Below are 22,161 nucleotides of genomic sequence, written 5' to 3' on the forward strand. Positions count from 1 at the left end.
ATAAGCCAGAGACTGTGCCAACGTGTCTGATATATAATCTCCTTTACAATGCAAGTTGTAAGTAAAAATCATTAGCATGGATGAGACTCGGAATGATTTCTGTTCAGGTTTTAAAATCAGAATGTTGAAAACAACTTGCAATCCTCCATCTGCGCCCACAACAAAAAGAAAGAAAACATGAAGAAGCTGTAATCCTGTTTATACAAACCAGAGATTATTTGAGGTTGCATAAGCTACAGGAGGTTTTGTAATGCTGACTGAAGACCAGATGAAATAACCTGAAATACATGACGATTTGCAAGGCAGCACATAGTCGCTCACCCAGCATATTTATCATGTTTCTCTCCTGTGTCAGGTGCTGTTATAGAGGCTGGGGCTGAAGGTAACAGAAGGCACAGGGAACAGTCCCTGCACTGAAGGCCTCGCTGCTGGTGAAAGAGCCCACACAAACATACTAGAGAGCACAAGGAAACAGATGGCAAGCTGGCCAGGAGCATTTGGAGTCAGAAAAAAAGTGCATCCCAAGGCAGTGCATAGGGGTCAGTCAAGGAGGGCGCCATGACAGGCAGGCTTCACAGGAAGGGCGGCATCTATGCAGGTGGAAAGGACTGAAGGGCATTTGAGATTATCCCTCACCACCTTCCCCAGTTGTGAGCCTTGTGTGTCAGGGGCTACACGGATTTTTGCCTGTAGTGGCCTGGAACTAGCTGAATGTCAGTCAGTACGTGGAGGCACTTGATAAATGTCAGTTAAGCACTGGCTGAATGATGAATGAAGGGGAAGTGCATTCTTGGAGAACTGTAACACTAATAGCTAACATCTATTGAGCACCTGCTGTATACTGAGGGTGCCACAAGCATTGCTTCCTTGAATGCTCACAAGGGTTTTTTGAGATATGAATCTTCTGCATCCCCATTTTACCAAGGAAAGAACCAAGCCAGAGTGTTCAAAGTTGCATCACTAGTAAGTAGCAGGGCTGAGATTCAAATCTAGGTTTGATTTAGCATGTAAGCACGTGCACACAGGCTACACTGCCAGCCTCTGAGAGACAAATGATGTGATATGGGACAACGAGTACACCTGTGTGTTGGGTGTAGACTAATTATGTAGGAGAGTAGTGGAAGATGATTTTGAAAGCGGTAGTAGAGCCACGTGCGATGGCTCACACTTGTGATCCTAGCACTTTGGGAGGCCGAGGTGGACAGATTGCTTGAGCTCAGGAGTTCGAGACCAGCTGGGCAACATGGTAAAACCCCGTCTCTACAAAAAATAGAAAAGTTGGCCATGTGTGGTGGCACAGGCCTTGAGCCCAGAAGGTCAAGGCTGCAGTGGACCATGATCACACCACTGCACTCTGGCCTGGGTGACAGAATGAGACCTTGTCTCGGAAAAAGAAAGAAAATGGCAGTAGAAACTAGATTGGAGGAAATCTTAAATACCAATAAAAGGGGTCAGGATGCTATATGAAAGACAATGAAGAGCTGAGGATGACTTGTGCACAAGGGAACCACAAGATAAAAGGGGAAAATTGTACCTTAAATTTTGGGAGTGTGTGTAAAATAGAAAGTAAGGAGTGTATCATGTCATCTAAATACATAAATAAATAAACTTTTTTGTTGGTAATAGGAAAAGAGAGGATAGTATCCAAAGGGCTATCCTTATTTTTGTTATTCTTGTTTTTTTTTAATTGAGGGACTGAAGCATATCTAGTGGAAACAAAGGAGTCAGTGAATAGAGAAAAGAAGGGAACAATTAGCAGTGTCACTGCATCAGTATTACAGGAAAAGGAGTTACTCTTGGGAAGGAAAATCACTTGTTTCATGAGATAAGCAGGCAGAAAAGAAGGGCAAAGATACAGACACATTTTGAAGTGTTGGAAAGAGATACTGAAACATTTCGGGAAGACAGGGCTATAAAGCACTCCGTCTTCACCTAAGATTCGGATTTAGGATGCTCTCGGAATGGAAAACAGCTGCTGTGAGGATTGAGCAAGAGTAACCGAGCAGCTATGAGGCCTGTGGCCTGAAGACTGGGCCCATCTGGGAGTGTGTGCACGTGTGTGTATGCATGTATGAAGTATGCGTTAAAAGAACACTGGCGTACCTAAATATCCCGGGAAGATGCTGAGAGGGGTCAAAAATGAGAGAAGAGGGAGAAGCGTGAGTAGACAGAGCTCTGGAAGCATCAAAGACAGAATGTCCAAAGGGAGGCATGAGGACCTTGAGACAGAAGGAAACAAATTCATGCCTGATCATAGCCTCCTTTCAAAAAGTGCCACATATTGGATGACAATAAGTTATTGTTAAGTTTGGTAGGTATGAGAGTGGCATAATGGTTATATATGTATTTTTAAGTCCTTATCATTTACAGATGGTTCCTGAAGTAAAATGACATGATGTCTGAAGGGTAAGGGGAGCTTGGGAAAAAAGTAAAAATTTGGAGCAATGGAATATGGCATAATATCTCTGATGAAGGAAACCTGGCAATAAACCAACTAAAGTGGGCATGAAAGGGTGGCAGAATTCTTAAGCCATTTTATTTCCATTACGTGAAGGAACAGCAGTGTCATGAAATAAAAATAAATTTCAAAAACAAGACATCCTGTGTCATTCATTACAAGGCATCTCTTATATATGTTTTAATTTTATGTAGAGAAACTAACAAGGTCAATTAGATAATAGACATGGGTATTTAAACAAGGAACCTGTGAACCTGGAAGGCGTATTTAAGCAGTGTAAAAGCCAGCCCGCTCATCTCTTTTATTCCCCACCCTGAAAAAAGTTTTCTTAGTTATCAGCAACCCTTAATTATGTAACAGAATTGCAAATGTGAATTAAAAGCATGCCTCTGACCTTTTAAATTAAAAAATGGTTTTAGCATGCTACCATGGACAAGCCCTGTCTAGCCTAACTAATGGGGCATGTGACTCACACAAGGGCTGAAATTGGAAATTAGAAATGTAGAAATGCACTGAATAATGAGCCTCAATTATTGCCTGCATGATTTCTTCTTATGTTAGAACCCAATTGCCCATTTCCAAGTGAACCCTAGAGACTTCATCCACAAAGGGCTCCTCAGGTTCAGGCGTTTTTTGTTTGGTTGGTTTGGGTTTTTGTTGTTTATATATATATATATATATATATATATATATATATATATATATATATATATATATTCATATATATATATTCATAAATATAGATAAGCAGGCATATCTATATATATGAAAGAAACAGCCTATATAAAGAAAGCAGAATGAAGTTAGGTAAAATTATCTAACTTCATTTTGCTTTCTTTATATACATGCACACACACATATGCATATATACATACATACATATACATACATATATATATATGAAACATGTGTTTTGTTAATTGAGAAAGGATGGCTGGGTGGGCCTGGAAGGCTGCCTCAGTTCCTAAAACCCATGGGTTGCATGATTACCATGGCAACCAGAGACAGACTGATCCCAGCAGGCTGATTTATTATATTAAATATTATATTATATTACATATATAAAGAAAGCAGAATGAAGTTATGTAAAGTTTTAGAGTAAATCGTCCTGAGTTCAAATTTCATCTCACCGCTTACTAGCTCTGTGACTAAGTTACTCAAGTGAGACTTTGAGTCTCAGTTCCCTCATTAATCAAATGGAGCATATTGGTGTCTTCCTCTGTGATGGTCTTTATTCAGACTTCTATGATGATCTGAGCTTGATTCAGTGCCTAGCACATGATAGTTCGATAAATGCTTGCTATTTTTATGATTATCTAAAGAATTTATACTTTCAAAGCACATAGAGAAAATCAAAGACCCCTTGTATGTACTTTCTTATTACACCCTGCAATAACAAAGATTCTTGGCGCCTATCCCATTTGGGACACATAATGGGTATTCAATAAAAGTTGTGGATTAAATTGGAAGTGCAGTTATTTTGGAGAATAAACTAGGTGAAAACAATTTTATTTGCAGAAGCAAAAGCCCTAAAACAAGTATTTCAAAGAATCATATTGGAAAAATCTGATAAATGCTGTAATATTAATAACAATGATATCTTGATATTTTGTTCAGCTCCATAAAAAAATGCTTTATAAAATACAAACTATATTTCCATTGAATTAGACAGATATTGTGTAGGTTCATTAAATTGGCCAATAGTTGACAATTTCTGAATACTTCAGGGCAAATCAGAAATTCCCAGAGGAGAAAAAGAAAAGCATGTTGGGCATTATGAAAATGCTTAAAACAGAAAAAAATAGATTGCCAGGTAGAATAGATTGCTACCTGGCAATCTATTTTTGTTTGACCTTAATTCTTCATTCTGAATTTTTAAAATACTTTGGATTCCAAAACAAAAATTATTCAGAGAGTATTTTTAAATGACAACAAATTAAATAATCTCAATATTATAGGTTTTCTTTTCATTGAGGCATTAAAAATGTAATCTTTACTTTCAAATTTTCTGCTTTAACAAAGAAGTCCTGTGTAAGTTGTTCTAATGAAACGTTGAAAAACCATTCTCCAGTGTCTAATAAAAAACAGACCCATTATTTAATAGTTGCTGTACATATGTATATGCTTCTATTCCCAGGTCTCTTACAGTATGTGTGTGTACATATTTGTGTGTGTGTGTGTGTGTTTAGTGCTACCCATTCCAATAGAATCTAGAGCTAAAATGGTTCCTGTTTCTCTATAGTACTCCTTTAGTTGACAGTCTTTTTTGTCCTATAGAGATTTTTCCTTCAATGAATAGCCCAGACTCAAAGTGCATATTGGTAACTATATTTTAAACCAAAAAATTCCTCACATAATAAATACATTTTATGCACATTAACTTCAAATTTACTTCAGAAAGCTATTTACAATATAAATAATTATAAATGGGAACACTTTGCAAGATATCATTGACATAGCTAATATTTTCTACTTTACATTCCAAAGTAAAATTTCAAATTACAGCTTTATACTACAATGTAACTAAAAACTATACATTGCAAGATGGTATTTGAAATATTGGCAATCAGTATCTTTTCTCACAAATATAATCCTTTTTATAGCACATCAGTCAAAAAACAAATGTAAAATATTGTATCTTTTTTGGAGTGTCTAATCATAATGTTTCCTTTTTTGAAATATTTCCCTTTGGAAAAAAAAGAAAAAAACTTACAGTACTTCCAAAATTTTTGCCAAGCCAATTTCATTTCTTTTGAAATGTAAACACATCAGGGTTATCGGGTGTAAGTTTAACAGTGATTACATGTGTCCCAGGTCAGCAAATTGGGGCAAATTCCCCCCAACTCCATATCGATTTATGAAAGTGAAGTCCCATGCAGCAAAGTTGCAATAAACAAAACTACAAATGTTTGGTTTAAAATTAGCAATTAGGATTTCTTATGTGAACCATCATTTATTTATTTGTGTGTGTGTGTGTGTGTTATAATTGGATATGGCACATTTTCATGAATATGATATAAAAATCATATTTTTCTGTGTGTGTATGTGTGTGTGTGTGTGTATGCTTTCTGCATACAGTCCTAGAGAAGGAACTCTGAGCAAACCCCTATTTGGCAATGACCACACTCTCACTTTTTGAGTTAAGCACTATCCATACAACCCTTGCAAGCAATTAGCACCACACAGAAATTTCCCCCAAGATTATTTTCTATGTCTGATACCTTTTGCGTGTGTCCATAACTGTTCTGTCATTCATTTAAAATTTAGAATGATAACGAATGTTTTATCCACAATTAGTTCCACAGTAAGAACTAGTTAAATAGACTTTTCTGTCTTAGACATAAATCCCTATTCACAAAAACTTGACATTTACATAAAAGTTGAATCATTTATTTGGAGGACCATAGGATTTACGTTCTTTTTAAAATCATTATGAAAACAGGATGTATGTCTACATTTATGATTTGAGTGAACTAGGGAATCAAATCTGGGCATTCAAACATTTTAAATCAGAAAGACTGCGTTTGGTTGTATTAAAGTGTAAGCTATTCCACTAGGCCAGGTGAGTGACCCCAAAATGGTCAAATGCTCAACTTTCCAAATATCAGCATTCACTATGTCACTTCCAAATACTACTAGGACTGATAGATTGCACTGAATATCTTAGTAATATCCTACTCTTGAAAGAGAGAGCTATAAAAATCAAATGTGTCTTCAGAAGGTTTCCTTATCTGTGCTGCCTTCCATCAAACTTACTTGGTTTAGATCTTGAGGGTGGAAGTCTTGTATTTCATTTTAAAATGTCTGTGCATATTTTCCAAATGGTCTTGTATTATAATTGATCTCCACCATCCCCCATAAGAAGGAGAAATAAAAATTGGAGCACATTACCCTTTTCTAGAAGATCCCCTAAAGCTTATTCTAAGTGGGATTCTCTGCCCAGAGGCAGCATGTGACAACATGGTATAGAGTGAATTAAGATAGTACCCGATGGAAACAATCTAGCCCTGTAAAATATAACCAAGAAAGAGCAAGTGGTTTTTCTGTGTAAATACTGAAGGCAATCATTTATTGCATCCTGTCTCATTTTGAAGGTCACCTCAGCACTGTCATATTATCTTTTATCAGGCAATTACAGTTTAGGTAAGCAAGCATAATATGACAAAAGACTTGTGGATCAAAGCACACCTAAATAGCTGACCTGTAGTGATTGTGACATTAATATTATGCATCCCAAAATAACACATCAAATCTATATATTCCCAATAACAATTTAAACAGAATTTTCCCAAGAAAATTGGGGAAACATTCGTTTACTTCTTTGGTCATCCAAATTTTTAAAGTAGGTATGGCAGGTGAAATGGGCAATAAAGATACTTATTATCACTAGAAACCGGAATTCTACAAAACCATGAGCTATGTATCATCTAATGAATTGATACATATTATACCAGTAATTGGATAGAGCACATTTTTATGTATCCCCAAGGTGATATAAAAATCATACTTCTCTATCTATTTCAATCAAGTTTCATGTTTCTCAACATTTGGCGAAGTTATGGAAATCAAGAATTAAAACTAAAGCCAAATTAAGTTTAACCGATTAAATTATCGGGAATGTAATTATTTTATATACTATTATTAAAAGACACAGATGACATCTTCATTATGAGGAAATATGTTCCTGCACAGAACAAAATAATGTAGATTATAAACACATTTTAACACATTCACATGTATATTAAGAAGGTACATTGTCATCAAATGTCTTAACTTACCTTGGGTCATTTTGAGATAATCATGCCATATTGCAAAAAATGTAAGCTATACAATACAGTGAGTCAATATGACATTTTATGTAATGTAATAAAACTGCTACTATAAAATTATTGACATTCAGTAAATTTTAAAATGGTTATGTACTTAAAACTGGGTCAATCTACCAAAATTTTGAATCAAGACATAATTTAGTTCTGTATTCTCTTAAAAATATTGGTCATGTCATTTTAAAGAGCATTATTCCTTCTGATTACTCTCATCTGTGAAATTCATAATTTCTTCCTTTCACCAGTTAACTATCTTCCATATAAAAATTCCACTGAAATTCCTTTAGTGACAGCCTTTTCTTTAATATCAGTTCATTTTCCCTGGTTCTTAAGTTTCCATTTCTTTTAGCTTCTGTCCCTGGCACATTTGGTAGAATGTATAGCCACCAGAAATACCCATCTGTGAAAATTACCTTTCCAAAATACACCATATTCATCAAATATTTTTGTCTTCCAAACATTTATCAATCTACAGAATTCTACAAAACCTTTAGCATTCTTAAGACATTACTTCATGTTGCAAATTGATCAAAACTCCATTTTATGTACTCCAGGATTGCTCATAAATAATTTTCTCAAAATTACTAAATACTCTTGTTTGTGTAATTCAAAATTTAGTTTTTATTGTATGGTCACCCCTCGGTATAAACAGGGAGTTGGTTCCAGGACCACCCCCATATAACCAAATTGTCATATACTCAAGTCCTGCCCTTGGCCCTGTGGCGCTCACTTATACAAAACATCAGCCCTCTGTATACTCAGGTTTCACATTTCTCCAAATACTGGGTTTTTTTATCTGCATTTGATTGGAAAAAAAAAACCACATATAAGTGAATCTGCACAGTTCAAACCCATGTTATTTAAGGGTCAACTGCACTTTGAATTTTTTGAAAATATATATGACCACTAACTTTCTCACTTACTTGCACTTTTTTGCATTTACAGCACAAATGTTAACATTATTTAATTTTATGTAGCCTCTCCTTTCATATACAAACAACCCAGTATTCATCTTTCATATTATCATTCAGATTGTCACCTACCTATGGACTGTGAAATAACTGTTAAATGATGAAAATATACTACTAATCCCTGAGTATTCAATTTCATGTTCTGTTTCCAAAATTATAAGTCAAGTTCTGCTAGTACATTCCCCTCCTTAAATATGTCAAGAGTTTTGGGCATGGGACTCCTAGGAAATATTATCTATGAAATTTCTCTAATCACTTATATCATTTTGCTTTAATTACTAGAGAATAGTGCATTAAATAAATCTTGCTATTTTTCTTCTCTGTCATAAATTTCTACCTTTTGGCTAAATCTAGAAAGTTAACTGTAACCTGCCTAAAGGAGCCCACACATCTGCTTAAGTCACAAGGCATCTAAACTTCTGTGTACAGAAAAACCAGAATGATCAGTCTTGACAACTCATAGCAGAGAGTTAATTAGTTAATAAGTTCAGTTCTGCTCTATCATAGAACATGAACGCTGGGGCTGCGTTACAAACCAGGAAACCAGAGCCCAGGCACGGTGAATGACACAACTGTGGTCACAAAATTAAGTTACAGGTAGGGCCAAAATTAGAGTCCAGAGATCTAGTCAGCTGGCCTTTCTACTATGCCACACAGATGTAAGACCAAGTTTGTTGTTTACCAACAATAAGGAAAATAAACATTTTGCCTATTCCTTCAGAGTACTGCTCTTAGCTTTTAACTACTTGTCTATCAGCCTAAGCTTTTATCTTAGACTCTCTCCTGAGGCTTTCCACATGTTGTCACATTGGCACATATGTGCTTTGAAATGTTTTCAAACACTTACACAGCTGTCGTGTGGCACTTCACTGGTTTTCCTTTTATTTTTGCACTTATTGGTCTTTTTTCTGGGTGAATTGGTTTGAATTTTTTATTTAGTTGGTTTTACAAGCAAACCCCAAATATGTTGTTTACTTATGCTGGGCCCTTAAATTGTGTTAAATTTTGAAATATCATTTTATTTCACTCTGCCTCTGGCCTTTCCACATTCATAGAACTACTTCCAATTGAGCACTCCAGGTTTTTGATGTGTGTCCCAACATCTCAGTGTTTTTACTTAGAAACACCCTTAGCGCCATGTCAGTACAATCCTGGTCCTTGTCTAACTGAAAAGCAAGGTGAAAAATTACCTCTTCCTGATTGTTTATAATGGATACCAGGTGAAAACTCATTTTTGCACCATATCCAGAACCATTTCTCTAATTTATGCCTGAACCAAATGAGCTGGCTGATTTGAAACCACAAAGAAGTCAGTTTATAAGATATATCTCTCTCTTTCTCAGTTATTTTGGGAATGGAAATTTCTTTAAGAAGTTTAGTGTGATAGAGTCAAAGAAAATTACCCATTTTTGATGTCTTTACATTACATAGCCTATATTTCCATATGTAAAATGTATACTGCAGTTTGTAAGTAATAGTTTGTGTGTATGAGGATCACTGGATAGTCACAATGCAATGTTGTCATTCATCAGTCCTCTCATGTAGTATATATGCACACTTGATCTACATGAATATTTTTCAAGTCAAAATTTATCTATTCTGGTTCCCATATAATTAGAGGGGAAATTTGTGTATTCAATTTAGCTCCCTTTTCTGTGTATAACCCTGAATGCTAGTGCTATGTTTTCTTTGATTTTATAGGAACACGTATCAAATACCCAGTAACTTAAGTTATGCTCTCTAACAATCTGTGGCATAGTAAATGCTGGTAATGGGGTATTAAACTATAAATATGTTTCAGAGATCCTTAAAGAACAAAATATTTCAGCAAAACATCAGCTTCCATTGGTTATTATAACAGATGTTCCCTTGTGTCCTTGTGCTGGGTCTGGTTGCATCCTTAGATGGGAAGTTACATCAAAGTGTGAGCCATTACAGCCCAAGGAATAGTTTCTAATGGTTTCACTGTCATATAAGTGCTCCAGGGCATATCCAGTTAATGTGTAAGCATGCTTATCAAAATACTGCCGGTGAGAGCCAAAGCAGTTTGGAGAGACAGTAGGGTGGTCTCCTGCTGTCTGATGAGGAGATATATCCGAATGCAGATAGTCTTTAGCTAGGATCAAACTGGATTTTGAAATGCGATCCGAATTGGGACTACTTATCCGAGATAGTGCGGTGGGACTGTTGTCATAGTCATTTTCATGAGGGCTCAACACTTTTCCCTCTCTCTGCTGGATGTGGTCACATGGTGAAGTGTTGGCAAGAGCAGAGCCATGGCAGACTTCACCTGTTGGTGGGGGCTGTTGGTAGTTTGCAAAACACAGGGAGTGTTTTTTCCCAGCCCCATTAATGGAAGCCAGTTGGTCTGAGGGGGCTTTCCTTAGCTGTAATCTGTTCTCTTCTTCTTTAATCATTTGCTGGGTGGCTCTTATAAGAGTTTCAATTTTGCTGGGTTCATGTGGGCTACTTTGATACTGCTCAGTACGATATCGGTCACCTGATTCGCTGGCCGACCCAGGGTCTGGAGAACTGACCACACTATCTTCATCCCAATGACCTCGCCCTAAAAATTTGAAAAAGTCAAAAGTAAGTGATCTTAGAATTCACCCTCAAAATAAGTATATTTCCTTTACCTATTAAAATAAACTTTATATCTTTCATTTTTAATATATGCACCAATATTTGAAACAGGCTCACATGATAGACAGAGTGTCAACTCTGTACTGGAGTCATATAAAATCAGTGAATTTTAAATGCAGACCAAGTTTACAACAAGTTTTTAGAAGATAAACCTTGTTCACTGTGAATGACAATTAGCAAAATGGTAAAGTGTGTTTATACTTCTCCATGGATATATGTTATTAGACCTGTCTGACTGGAAATAAGAGAAGGATGCATAGAATTTGGTTTATGTTATTCTCTAGAGAAGTGCCATGTTAAATTGATGCTTGAAAAATGTTTTCAATTGGATTTGAGGGAAATAATGATACAGGCTGAACTATTCTCTCACTTCCAAATAAATAACCTAAAATGTTAGTATTGCTAAATACATCTTAAGTAGACTTAAAATAAAGCTGTAATATATCTTAAGTATGGTTACAATAAAGCTCTAATGTTCATTTTTAGAGTATTTGAAGGTTAAAAATATACCTCTATTCACATAGATATATATGTAAGCATGGATGGATATAACTGAAGATTATAGATATAGATACAATCTTGTCCAAATAAAAACATAAATATTATCAAACTTAGGGGTAAACATCTCAGCTTCACAGGTAATCATATAGTAACTCAGGTACCTTAGATTGTTTCTGCAGTAAGATAAAGAATAAGGCCGGGCATGGTGGCTCACACCTGTATTCCCAGCACTTTGGGAGGCCCAGGTGGATGGATTACCTGAGGTCAGGACTTCAGTACCAGCCTGGCCAACATTGTGAAACCCCGTGTCTACTAAAAAATACAAAAATTAGTCTGGTGTGGTGGCAGGCACCTATAATCCCAGCTACTCAGGAGGCTGAGACAGGAGAATTGCTTGAACCCGGGAGGCAGAGGTTGCAGTGAGCCGAGATCGCACCATTGCACTCCAGCCTAGGCGACAAGAGCGAAACTCTGTCTCAAAAAAAAATTTTTTAAACAATATGTATAATTTTAATAACAACCTGTTTGGAGCCAAGGAAAGAGATAAAATACGGAGAAGTAGTGCATCCAAAGTATATTCCATAAACCAAATTATTCTCAAAGCAGTCTGAAGTCAATATAAAAAGAGAGAAGAGAAACAAGTAGGAATATATGAAAGCTGTAAACTGCTTAATGCAGCAGAGAAAGCCTGGATCACACTATTTATTGCTTTCCTTTTATCTTTTCTTCTTGTTTTATTTCTAATATTTTCTTCCAGATCCTGTAGGTTAAGCCAGGATTTTCACTTAACTCTATTCTTTGGCAAGTAATTGCCCTTTGCTCTGGGTTTCCATTACCAGTCTACCAAACTAGAGATACTCAAAGTAAAATCAGAAAAACAGAAAAGAAGAATAGAAACAGATTAAAATTACTCAGCTTCTGAGTGGTATTTGACAGGAAGGTTTATTAATGGAAACAATATTGTCTAGCACATGTCTCATTCTAAAGACAAGAGTAGTAGTATTGGGGCCTTCAGATCAATCCGAATGTCACTGACTTTTAATGAAATAGGGAGGATTCCAAAGACCGATCTGGACCCAAGCCTGGAATGGACGGAATGAGCTCTCCTTAACCAGTTTACTTTGAAATGAACAAAGGGAAGCATTAGCAACAATCAAAGCTTTAGCTATGGTGTCCTTTTCGACGTGTTTATAAAGCCATATAATTATCCCAAGGCGAAAATCCCAGTGCATTCTACGTATTGCTTCATCCTTTACTCACGAGATCATCATTGTGGGTTGTCATAATGATGGGGAAAGGGGAAGTTACTGGCATTTAACGCCCAGAAAGGTTAAACATCTGAGATATGTGTGACTATCCATAAAACAAATACTGGCCGTCTCCAACATATCAATAGTGCCCTCATTGAGAAACACTGCTATGACCAAATGAGCCTACAGACTATTCAAGTCCACATTTGAAGCACGAAAATACAAAAGAAAATAATATATGAGGAATGTAAATGCGTACACACTACAAATTCAATAGACATATTCAATAATAAACTACGTAATTTCTATACTTTCTGATGTTTAAAATAGGAATCGTTCTTATTCACTTGTCAAAACTAAATGTATTTAGCAAATACAAGCAAAATTAATAACTGAGTGAACTTTTTTTAAAATCCCATTGGTTCTGATTTGTAAATCAAAGAAGATAACTATTTGGTCATTCACTCTAGTGTCACAATGTGATGAACCCGCCCAGGGCCTGATGCTTGGAGTTCGGGAACCCTTTCACCTGGTCTTACCATGGATCCTGTGGACTGAAGCGATGTGAGGCATGCTGTTTTCATAGGCTTCTCTGCTTTCCGGGGAGGCCTTTGTCAGGGGCAACGCTGCGCGAGAGCCCCACCAGGGCTCCCTCCCGGCCTGCGGCGTTCCCAGGAAGTACCTGCCTGCCTCACACCGGCCTCCTTCACAGGCCTGGGTATGGAAATGCCTCTCTTCCACCAGCCTCGAGTGGTCAAGCGCAAAGCCATAGCAGAGAGAGCTGCGGTCCGAAAACTGTCTGTAGGCGCACGATGCGTCGTGCTGGGAGCCAGGCCTGTCGGCGGGGTCCAGAAGCTGCGGAGAGGCCGTGTCGGTCAAGGGACTTCCGCCCCACTGGCTGTCATGATCAGATTCCGATCTTTCCGTGTGAAATCCCGAATACTGAAACCGAGTAGGGGAGAAAAGTCCATTTCAAAAATCAATCGATCAGTAAGCGAAAACAAACAAACAAACAAAAAAACAGCCTTTATTTACTCTACAAGCACCCTTAAGGTCTCATTGTCCTGAGGTCGTCAAAATAACCGTTGCTTTGGCATCATGGCTGTACACACCTAACTTGGAATTACTTAATTTATTATGATGCTTCCAAAGAAAATCCTTTTGGTTGATGAAACCAGGAGATAATAATGGCAACCATCGACTGAAGTACTAGGCACTGAATGAAGTGCCTCATATGAACTATCCACTTAGCTCCTGTAATAAACCTTTAATGGCGCTATTAGTATCCCCAGTTTATGGATAGAGAAGCTAACGCTCAGAGAGAGAAAGTGATTTGCCCAAAGCCACAGTGTTAGCAGGTGACAGAACCGAGATTCAGAACCAGGTTCTTCATCTACCCTAACAGTATTGCCAAAGAGAGATTCCAAGTAAGTTCCATATTTTATTTCTATTTGCTTTCCACGTATTTTTTTGTTTTGACAGGGTCTGGCCCTGTCCCCCAGGCTAGAGTGCAGTGGCGTGATCATGGCTCACTGCAGCCTCCACCTCCTGGGCTCAAGCAATCCTCCCATCTCAGCCTCCTGAGTAGGTGGGATCACAGGTGTGCAACCGTACACAGCTAATTTTTGAATTCTTTGGTAGAGACAGGGTCTTACTTTGTTGTCCAAGCTGGTCTTGAACTCTGGAGCTCAAGCAATTCTCCCACCTCAGCCTTTCAAAGTGCTGAGATTACAGGTATGAGCCACAACACCTAGCCTACATTTTTTCTTAATTAAAACAAACAAACAAAAACCTAAGGTTTAAGGCACCAATGTCCTGAAACTTAATCTTCATTAACTCTGTTAACTCTCTGAAGGCCATGCTGGATAGATGGCAGAATAGTTAATAAGCGCTTACCTAATTCAATTGCAATGTAACTCTTAAGAAGTCTTATCCCATATAAGAGTTGGGCCTCTTCACTAGGATGTGCCTCTTGTTTAGAAGATAAAACTTGAAATATGCATAGGGTCACCAGAAAATAACAAGCCACAGGCATTGCTGTGCCTTGTTGGAATTAAATGGCTTACCTACTCCCAGACTATTTGGTCAGATTTTGAAAGAGAATATAAAATGCTTGATAGATCTCCCTAGAAAGTGTGCTCAGTTTGAAGGCCCTCACAAGCCACTAAAATCAGTAATATGACAATAATTTTTACCAGTTTTTGGTTGCCTAATGCCAAACAATTCTAGGTATTGTAAAGAGATTACCTACTATGATAATGATGGATGCCATTTATTCAGAGCTTACTATGTGTTCGGCAATATTCCATATACATTCCATATACATTTTGTCATTTAATCATTCCATATACATTTTGTCATTTAATCCTCACAACCACCTAAACATAATATAGTTCCATTTAATAGAGGAAGAAAGGACATTACTACAAGTTTTAATAAGATGCCACAGCCACCTCACAGTCTATCTGGTCTCAAAGCCTGCACTTGAAACCATATTTTACATTTCAGATAAAACACTGCTAAGGAAAAATGGAGAGAAAAAAAGATCCAATATTAGGGAGATTTGCAGTGAAGGGGCAGGAACTGTTTCACAGTCCCAGGAACGAAAATACAAGTCAATTTTAGACTTTTATTTCTTACCCCAGAATAAACAGGGGTGGGCATGTGTGGTGTTGTGGAGGGAAGAAGAAAAATTCCTAGGCTCCACTGCTGTTCCCTTGTCGCCCATGATGAGAACTTCACAGGACAAAATGAACTTTCCCCTCACCACTAGGCCCAGCCTGTGGGAATAAGAATCCTGGCTCTTCCCATTTCAGTACAAAGAGGCAACTCAGCTGAGGGCTCTTGGGGACAGAGAGATGAACTACACAGGTTCCTCTGGGGAACCTCCAAAGTATCCAATGTAGCATGCTCAGAACAGAGTCCTGTGCAAATTCCAGGTTGAAATTTTTCCTTTGCCATTTCTAATTATTACTTTAATTATTTTCCACCTGCACATATGGACTATTAGCATATTCCATCAAGAAAAAAATCAGAAAATCCACCTTCTGTCCCTACAGGGTTGTAGAATAAGAGACATCAAGGCATCCTGGGGCTCGGTACCTATATCATGCCTTCCACATGCCATCAACTTTTTCTTCCAGTGAACCCAGACTCTCTTTTCACAAGATACCACCTTCACTTTCACCAAAGCAGGGCTGGCGCTTCCTCACCTTACCGAGTGGGGATCCAAGTGCTATACATGTGTTCCTTGAGAGTACCATCCATGTGCTTGCCTCAGAGAAACTCAGACCATCAGTGTTATTCCAAGCTAGGAGTTGCCCAGATTCTGCTTGTTTTTATAAAAGTATAAACCAGATCTATTTCTGAGGTACTCCAGTCAAGACTTTTGAGCCCTGTTAAGAGGGGGAAAAGCTTTCCCTGAGTGTGTATGGGAAAGTGCTTTTGGCGCAACAGAGAAGAACGTTCTGTCCTTCAATCACAATGAAAATTCAACAAGAGACAACCTGGGCATACAGGAGGTATACATTTCAAGAGCACCCAAAGAAGAATTTGAAGGATAAGCCTCTTGTCAATAGGCAGGAAACTACAACAATACCAAGAGCATTGCCCTGAGATATTCAAGCAGGTGGAAGTTGGGTGGTCCAGTTAGTCCAAGACCTCACACTGCTTAGGAGATACAGAGGAAAAGCCTCACAGTAAACTTTTGTTTTCAAGACTTATAAATTTGCACCAGTGGGCACCATCAAAACTCTGAGCCACGTTCATCCCTTTAAAATGAACTGCACTGGATGTAAGCTCTGTTGAGGACACTACAGCCGCATTACTTGATCCAAAATATTTCAGGTATTCATTAAATATTTGAGAAAAGAGAGAAGGCAGAAAGAGAGGAAGGCAGCCAGCCAATATATGTAGTGTGTGTGGTGCAATGAATGAATGCTGCATAAAAATGCAGCAGTGGGTTAGATTAGACTTTATCTAACTTGTCTTTCAGCTCTAACACTCTGTACAATATAATAACTATTTGGAATCCTTTTTAGTTTTGAAATGTTTGATTCCTGTGCCTGTCCCTACATCTCAGTTATTGGAAGAAAATAATTATTGAGAACAATAATCCAAGTCTACAAATTTTTATTGTCATAACTATAAAAAGAAAGTTATTGCTTAAATTATAATTTTACTATAAGGCCAATTTTCCCTTCCAAGTATCCCGTTATGACACAATTTTATTAGGAATTACATGCTGCCTTTTGTTCAATAGATTATTACATTCTAGAGGCTTCTGAGTTTGAAGGATAATGGCAACCACTGTAATCTGGATCTGTCCACACATTCTGCCCTCAAGACCAATAAGGTCATTAAGAAGCACAAATTAAGTCACACATGACCCATATTATCAGCATTACTTGGAGGCAGAAAATGTGACAAACTTCAAATATGCTCAACTGATTTTTGACAATTCAGTGAAGGAAACATAAACTTCTCAACAAATGGTGCTACAGTAATTGGACATTCATAGGCAAAAATCAAATAAATCTCAACCTAAGTGTCACAGCCTATATAAAAAAAAACTCAAAAGGTTCACAGACTTACATGTAAAACAAAATTATAAAGCTTTTAGAAAATAACATAAAAGAAAATCTTCAAGATCTAGGACTAGGTAAGGAGTTTTTAGACTTGACAACAAAAACATAATCCATAAAAGAAAAAAAAGATAAATTGAACTAGATCAAAATTAAAACTTTTGCTCCAAAAAAGGCCCCCTGAAGAGGATGAAAAGACAAGCTACAGGAAGGGATAAAGCATTTACAAACTACATATCTAACAAAAGACTAGCCTCTAGAATCTATACAGAACTCCCAAAACCCAACAACAAGAACAACAAAAAAGGGTGAAAGATATGAAGTGGCACTTCACTGGGTAGGATATACAGATGGCAAATAATCATATGAAAAGATGTTCAACATCATTAGTGACTAGGAAGTGCAAATTAAAACCACAATGAAATATCACAATACACCTATCAGGCTGGTTAAAATAAAAAATAATGCCAAAACCAATTGCTGGCAAAGATGTAGGAAAACTGGATCACTCATACAATGCTGATGGGAATATAAAATGGTGTACCTATTCTAGAAAACAGTTTGGCAGCTTCTTAAAAACTAAATGTGCAATTACTATATGTAATCCTAGACATTTATCCCAGAGGAATAAAAACTATATTCATATAAAACTTGCACACAAATATTTATAGCAGCTACCTCCCTCCACTTCCAAGTCCTCTTTAATTGTTTCCTTTCTTTTTCAATGTGGCAAAATACAAATAACATAAAATTTACTATCATCCATTTTTAAATATACAGTTCAGTGGCATTAAGTACATTCTTGGTGCCGTGCAACCATCACTACCATTCATTTCCAGAACTCTTCATTTTACAAAACTGAACTCTGTACCCATTAAACAATAACTCCCCATTCCCTCTTCCCTTCAGTTCCTTAACAACCACCGTTCTAATTTCTGTCCCTATTACTTTAACTATTCTAGGTACCTCACATAAGTAAATTCGCAGAGTATTTGTCTCTTCATGACTGGTTTATTTCACTTAGCATTAGGTTCTCAAGGTTCTTCCATGTTTAAACAGGTGTCAAAATTTCCATCCTTTTTAAAACTGGAGAGTATTCTATTGTATATACCACAATTTGTTTATCTATTCACCCACTGATGACACTTGGGTTGCTTCTACCTTTTGGCTTTGAAGCTACGATGAACATGGGTGTACAAATATGTCTTTGAGACTCTGTTTTTAATCCTTTAGGGTATATTACCAGAAATGGGATTGCTACATCATATGATAAATCTATTTTGAATTCTTTGAGGACCTGCCATGCTGTTTTTCATAGAAACTGCACCATTTTACATTCCCATTAATAGTACAATGGGTTCAAATTTATCTACATCCTCACCAACACTTGTTATTGTGTGTGTATGTGTGTGTGTGTAGTAGTAGTAGTAGCCATCCTAATGGGTGTGAGAGGTGCCTCATTGCAGTTTTGATTTGCATTTCTCTAATGATTAGTGATGTTGAGCATCCTTCCGCAGGCATATGGGTCATTTGTAAATCTTTGGAGAAATGTCTATTCAAGTCCTTTTCCCACTTTTGAATTGAGTTGCTTTTGTTGTTATTGAGTTGTTATAGCTTTATTTTTAATAACCAAAAACTGGAAACAACTCAGATTTCCTTCAAAAGATGAATGGTTAAACAAAATATGATATATTCATACCAGGCAATATTACTCAACAATAAAAAAGAATGAACCATTGATACATGCACCAATGTGGATGAATCTCCAGTGAATTATGCTGAGTGAAAAAGTCAATCCAAAAGGCTATATGATTCCATTTCTACAACATTCTTGTAATGACAAATTAAAGATATGAAGAACAGATTAGTGCTTGCTAGGGTTAATGACAAAAGCAGGAGTAGGAGAGAAGTAGATGTGGTCGTAAAAAGGCAACATGAGGGATCCTTGTGGTAGTGAAATTGTCCTATATGATGATAGTAACAATGCAATATCCTGGTTGTGATATTGTACTACAGCTTTGCAAGATGTTACCACTGGGGAAACAAGATAATGAGTAAATGGGCACTTTCTGTGATACCTACATTTTAATTTAGAAGTATATCAAAATTACAATTTGATTAAAAACAGAAAAAAAGACAAATCAAGAAAACACATTAAATATAGCATAATGCATTCAGTAAATATTAAACAATATGACAGCATTGAGTCAAACATATCAACCCCATCAATAAATGTGAATTGGCTTAAATCACCAATTTTAAAAAAGAATTTTCTGATAATTTATAGAGCAAACCCAATTCTATACTGATCATGTGACATGCCTGAAACACAGTTTCAAAAGGCTAAAAATAAAGGGAAAGGCAAACATAAACAAGGCAAATGTAGACAATAAGAAACCAAGAGTTTGGACTGTAAAACCAAGCAAAGCAGAACTCAGGCTCTAAAAAAAGCATTAAATAAAACAAACAAAACAAAAGACATTTTATGTTGCTAAAAGCCAGAATTCACAATGAAGATAGAAATGTTATGAATATTTATGCATCAAATAACATTGCAATGCCAACTATATGAAGCAAAAACTATAGGAGATACAAAGGAGATATAGAAACATCCTGACAAATAAAAGACTAACATACCACTCTCAGTAACAGAGTAAAGTAAATTTTAAAAACAATAAAGACTACAGAAGACTTTTTTAAAAAAGAAAACCAATCAGTTAAATTGTATGGCTATATATCACTTCACATACTGATAATAAAGAAGAAACCTTCTTGATGTAGATGCCCAATCATCAAAACGAAGCAAATATTAGGTCACAAAGAAAACCTCAGTAAATTTCATGGAGTAGAAATACAAAGAACACCCTCTGATCACAATGCATAAAAATGGAAATTAAAAACAAAATTTAAAAAAACCCTTCAACCTGAAAAAAAACTTTTAAATAACCCTTGGGGAAAATAGGCAAACACAAATTACGTAAATTAAATATAGAATTCTGGAGGTAAAAACTACATATCCAGACCTATGGGATACACAGCTTTGAATAGCTTTACATAGGAATGATAGGGACATGTCAACATGACACAGGAGCCAGCTTGAAGGAATTCCCTTGGGCCAAATACAGAAAAACTTAAGCAAAAGTAAATGACAGTAATGAATAAATTGTAACCCACTAAAGAAATCCATGGGTCCAAACTGATAAACACACTAGCTAATAAATGGGGAAACATAAAGGAATCTTCCTTACAGTAGAGTGCCAACTGATGAATATGGAGGGAGTAGTTAACTTAGAAAATATACATTTTGCAATCACTTCAATAAAGATTTATTTGGGCACAGATGATCATAGATGATAAATCTTGGGGAAAAACTGTTGAGAAATAGGCTATTTTTATGGTCTTAAAGGGTTTCCCCACAGATTGCTTTTTAATTAGAAGGAAAAAAAAAAACAGTTATACAGTAAAGAAACCAAATGACACTTTCACCAGGTGATCAAAATTAACATCACCAACGAACTCAGAACAGATGGACATCATGTGCCTCTGGATGTGACAGACACTCCGAAGACACAACCTCACTAATGAAGTATTCCAGTGGATAGTGGATAATGTATAACCAGAATCTAACCATGAAGAATAAGCACACAGACTCAAATTGAAGAACATTCTGTAAAATAACTGGGCTGTGTTCTTCAAAAATGCCAATAATATGAAAGAAAAGGCCAGGCTAAAGAACTATTCAGATTAAAGGAGATGAAAGAGGCATGAAAATTAAATGCAATATAGGCTCCTAGACTAAGACTTGTACTAGAGAGAAAATAACAAATGCTATTATGGACGTTACTGGAGAAATCTTACATCTTACACCTGTAAGATTAGATAAAAAGCATCTTATGAATGTTAAATATTCTGATATCAATAATTGTGCTGTGGTTATATAAGAGAATATTCTTGTCCTTAGGAAATACACATCGATGTATTAAGGTTTAGGTACAGGCACGATATATGTAACCTACTCTAAAATGGTTCAAAAAAATAAATAATAATGAGGGCAGAGGGAAGGGAAAGAGAAAAAAATGATAAAGAAAATGTGGCAAATGCTAAGCACTGGTGAACCTAGTGTAGTTGCTAGTATTCTTGCAACTTTTCTTAAAGTATGTAATCATTTTAAAATAAATATTTGAACATCAGAAAAATCCCATATAGTAAACTTATGTCTTATTTTTATAGAATCATTGCAGACAAAGCCTTTTTTTAAACATTTTTCTGAAGAAATGGAAACTTGTTTTAATAAAGCAATAATTTAATTGTTTAAATATCTTTGTTTTTATTTCTGACTATTAATATTTTGCATATGAAGATATAAAGTTATCAACTAGGAATTTCAGTACAAACAAACCTTGGATGACATGGGTGTATCCTGATCTACTGCCATTTCATATGACTTGTGCGAAGGATCACTTTTCTTGGGCCTTGATTTTCCCATTTGTAGAACAGGAACTGACTACCTTACAGGATTGCAGTAAGAATCAAAAAAATAATACGTATAACAGCACTAAAAAATACAAATGGTACAGATATGTATGTGTCATGTAAAGGTCCTTGATTAATCACTTTCACTTAGGTAAACAGAAATGGTTACCATCTTGTAAAAATTATTATCTGCTGTAGACTATATTGTCTAGAAAAACCATGTTTTCAGTACCATCTTATAGGCAGGTAAAAGATAAGATATATATGTTAAAGGATTAAAAAAATTAATATTCCTAACTGCAGAAAGAAATCAGGCCACTAGCCAGTCATCTAAATAGTAGGGCCTTTTCTTCCAAATACTCCAGTTTTCAAAGCTGGAAGGTAGTTTGGTACCAAGAGTTTTTATCATTTACACTTTGATTAAGAGCCTAAAGATGTGTTTTAAGAGTGGAAAGG

General features: G+C 36.4%; 1 protein-coding gene across 1 annotated transcript in view; it reads right to left on the reverse strand.

Annotated features, from left to right (window-relative positions):
• Positions 1 to 8,604: 8,604 nt before the first annotated feature.
• SIM1 (SIM bHLH transcription factor 1) overlaps positions 8,605 to 22,161 on the reverse strand; it is a 74,372-nt gene continuing 60,815 nt past the window's right edge. Inside the window, exons 11-12 of the mRNA XM_003258374.4 lie at positions 13,189 to 13,591; positions 8,605 to 10,821 (exon numbers count right to left, since the gene is read on the reverse strand). Of these exons, the coding sequence (XP_003258422.1) occupies positions 10,091 to 10,821; positions 13,189 to 13,591 (1,134 nt within the window). The 3' untranslated portion in view covers positions 8,605 to 10,090. The remainder of the gene's footprint in view (positions 10,822 to 13,188; positions 13,592 to 22,161) is intronic.

This window comes from Nomascus leucogenys, chromosome 3 (genome assembly GCF_006542625.1).
Source record: "Nomascus leucogenys isolate Asia chromosome 3, Asia_NLE_v1, whole genome shotgun sequence".
Taxonomy (NCBI): domain Eukaryota; kingdom Metazoa; phylum Chordata; class Mammalia; order Primates; family Hylobatidae; genus Nomascus; species Nomascus leucogenys.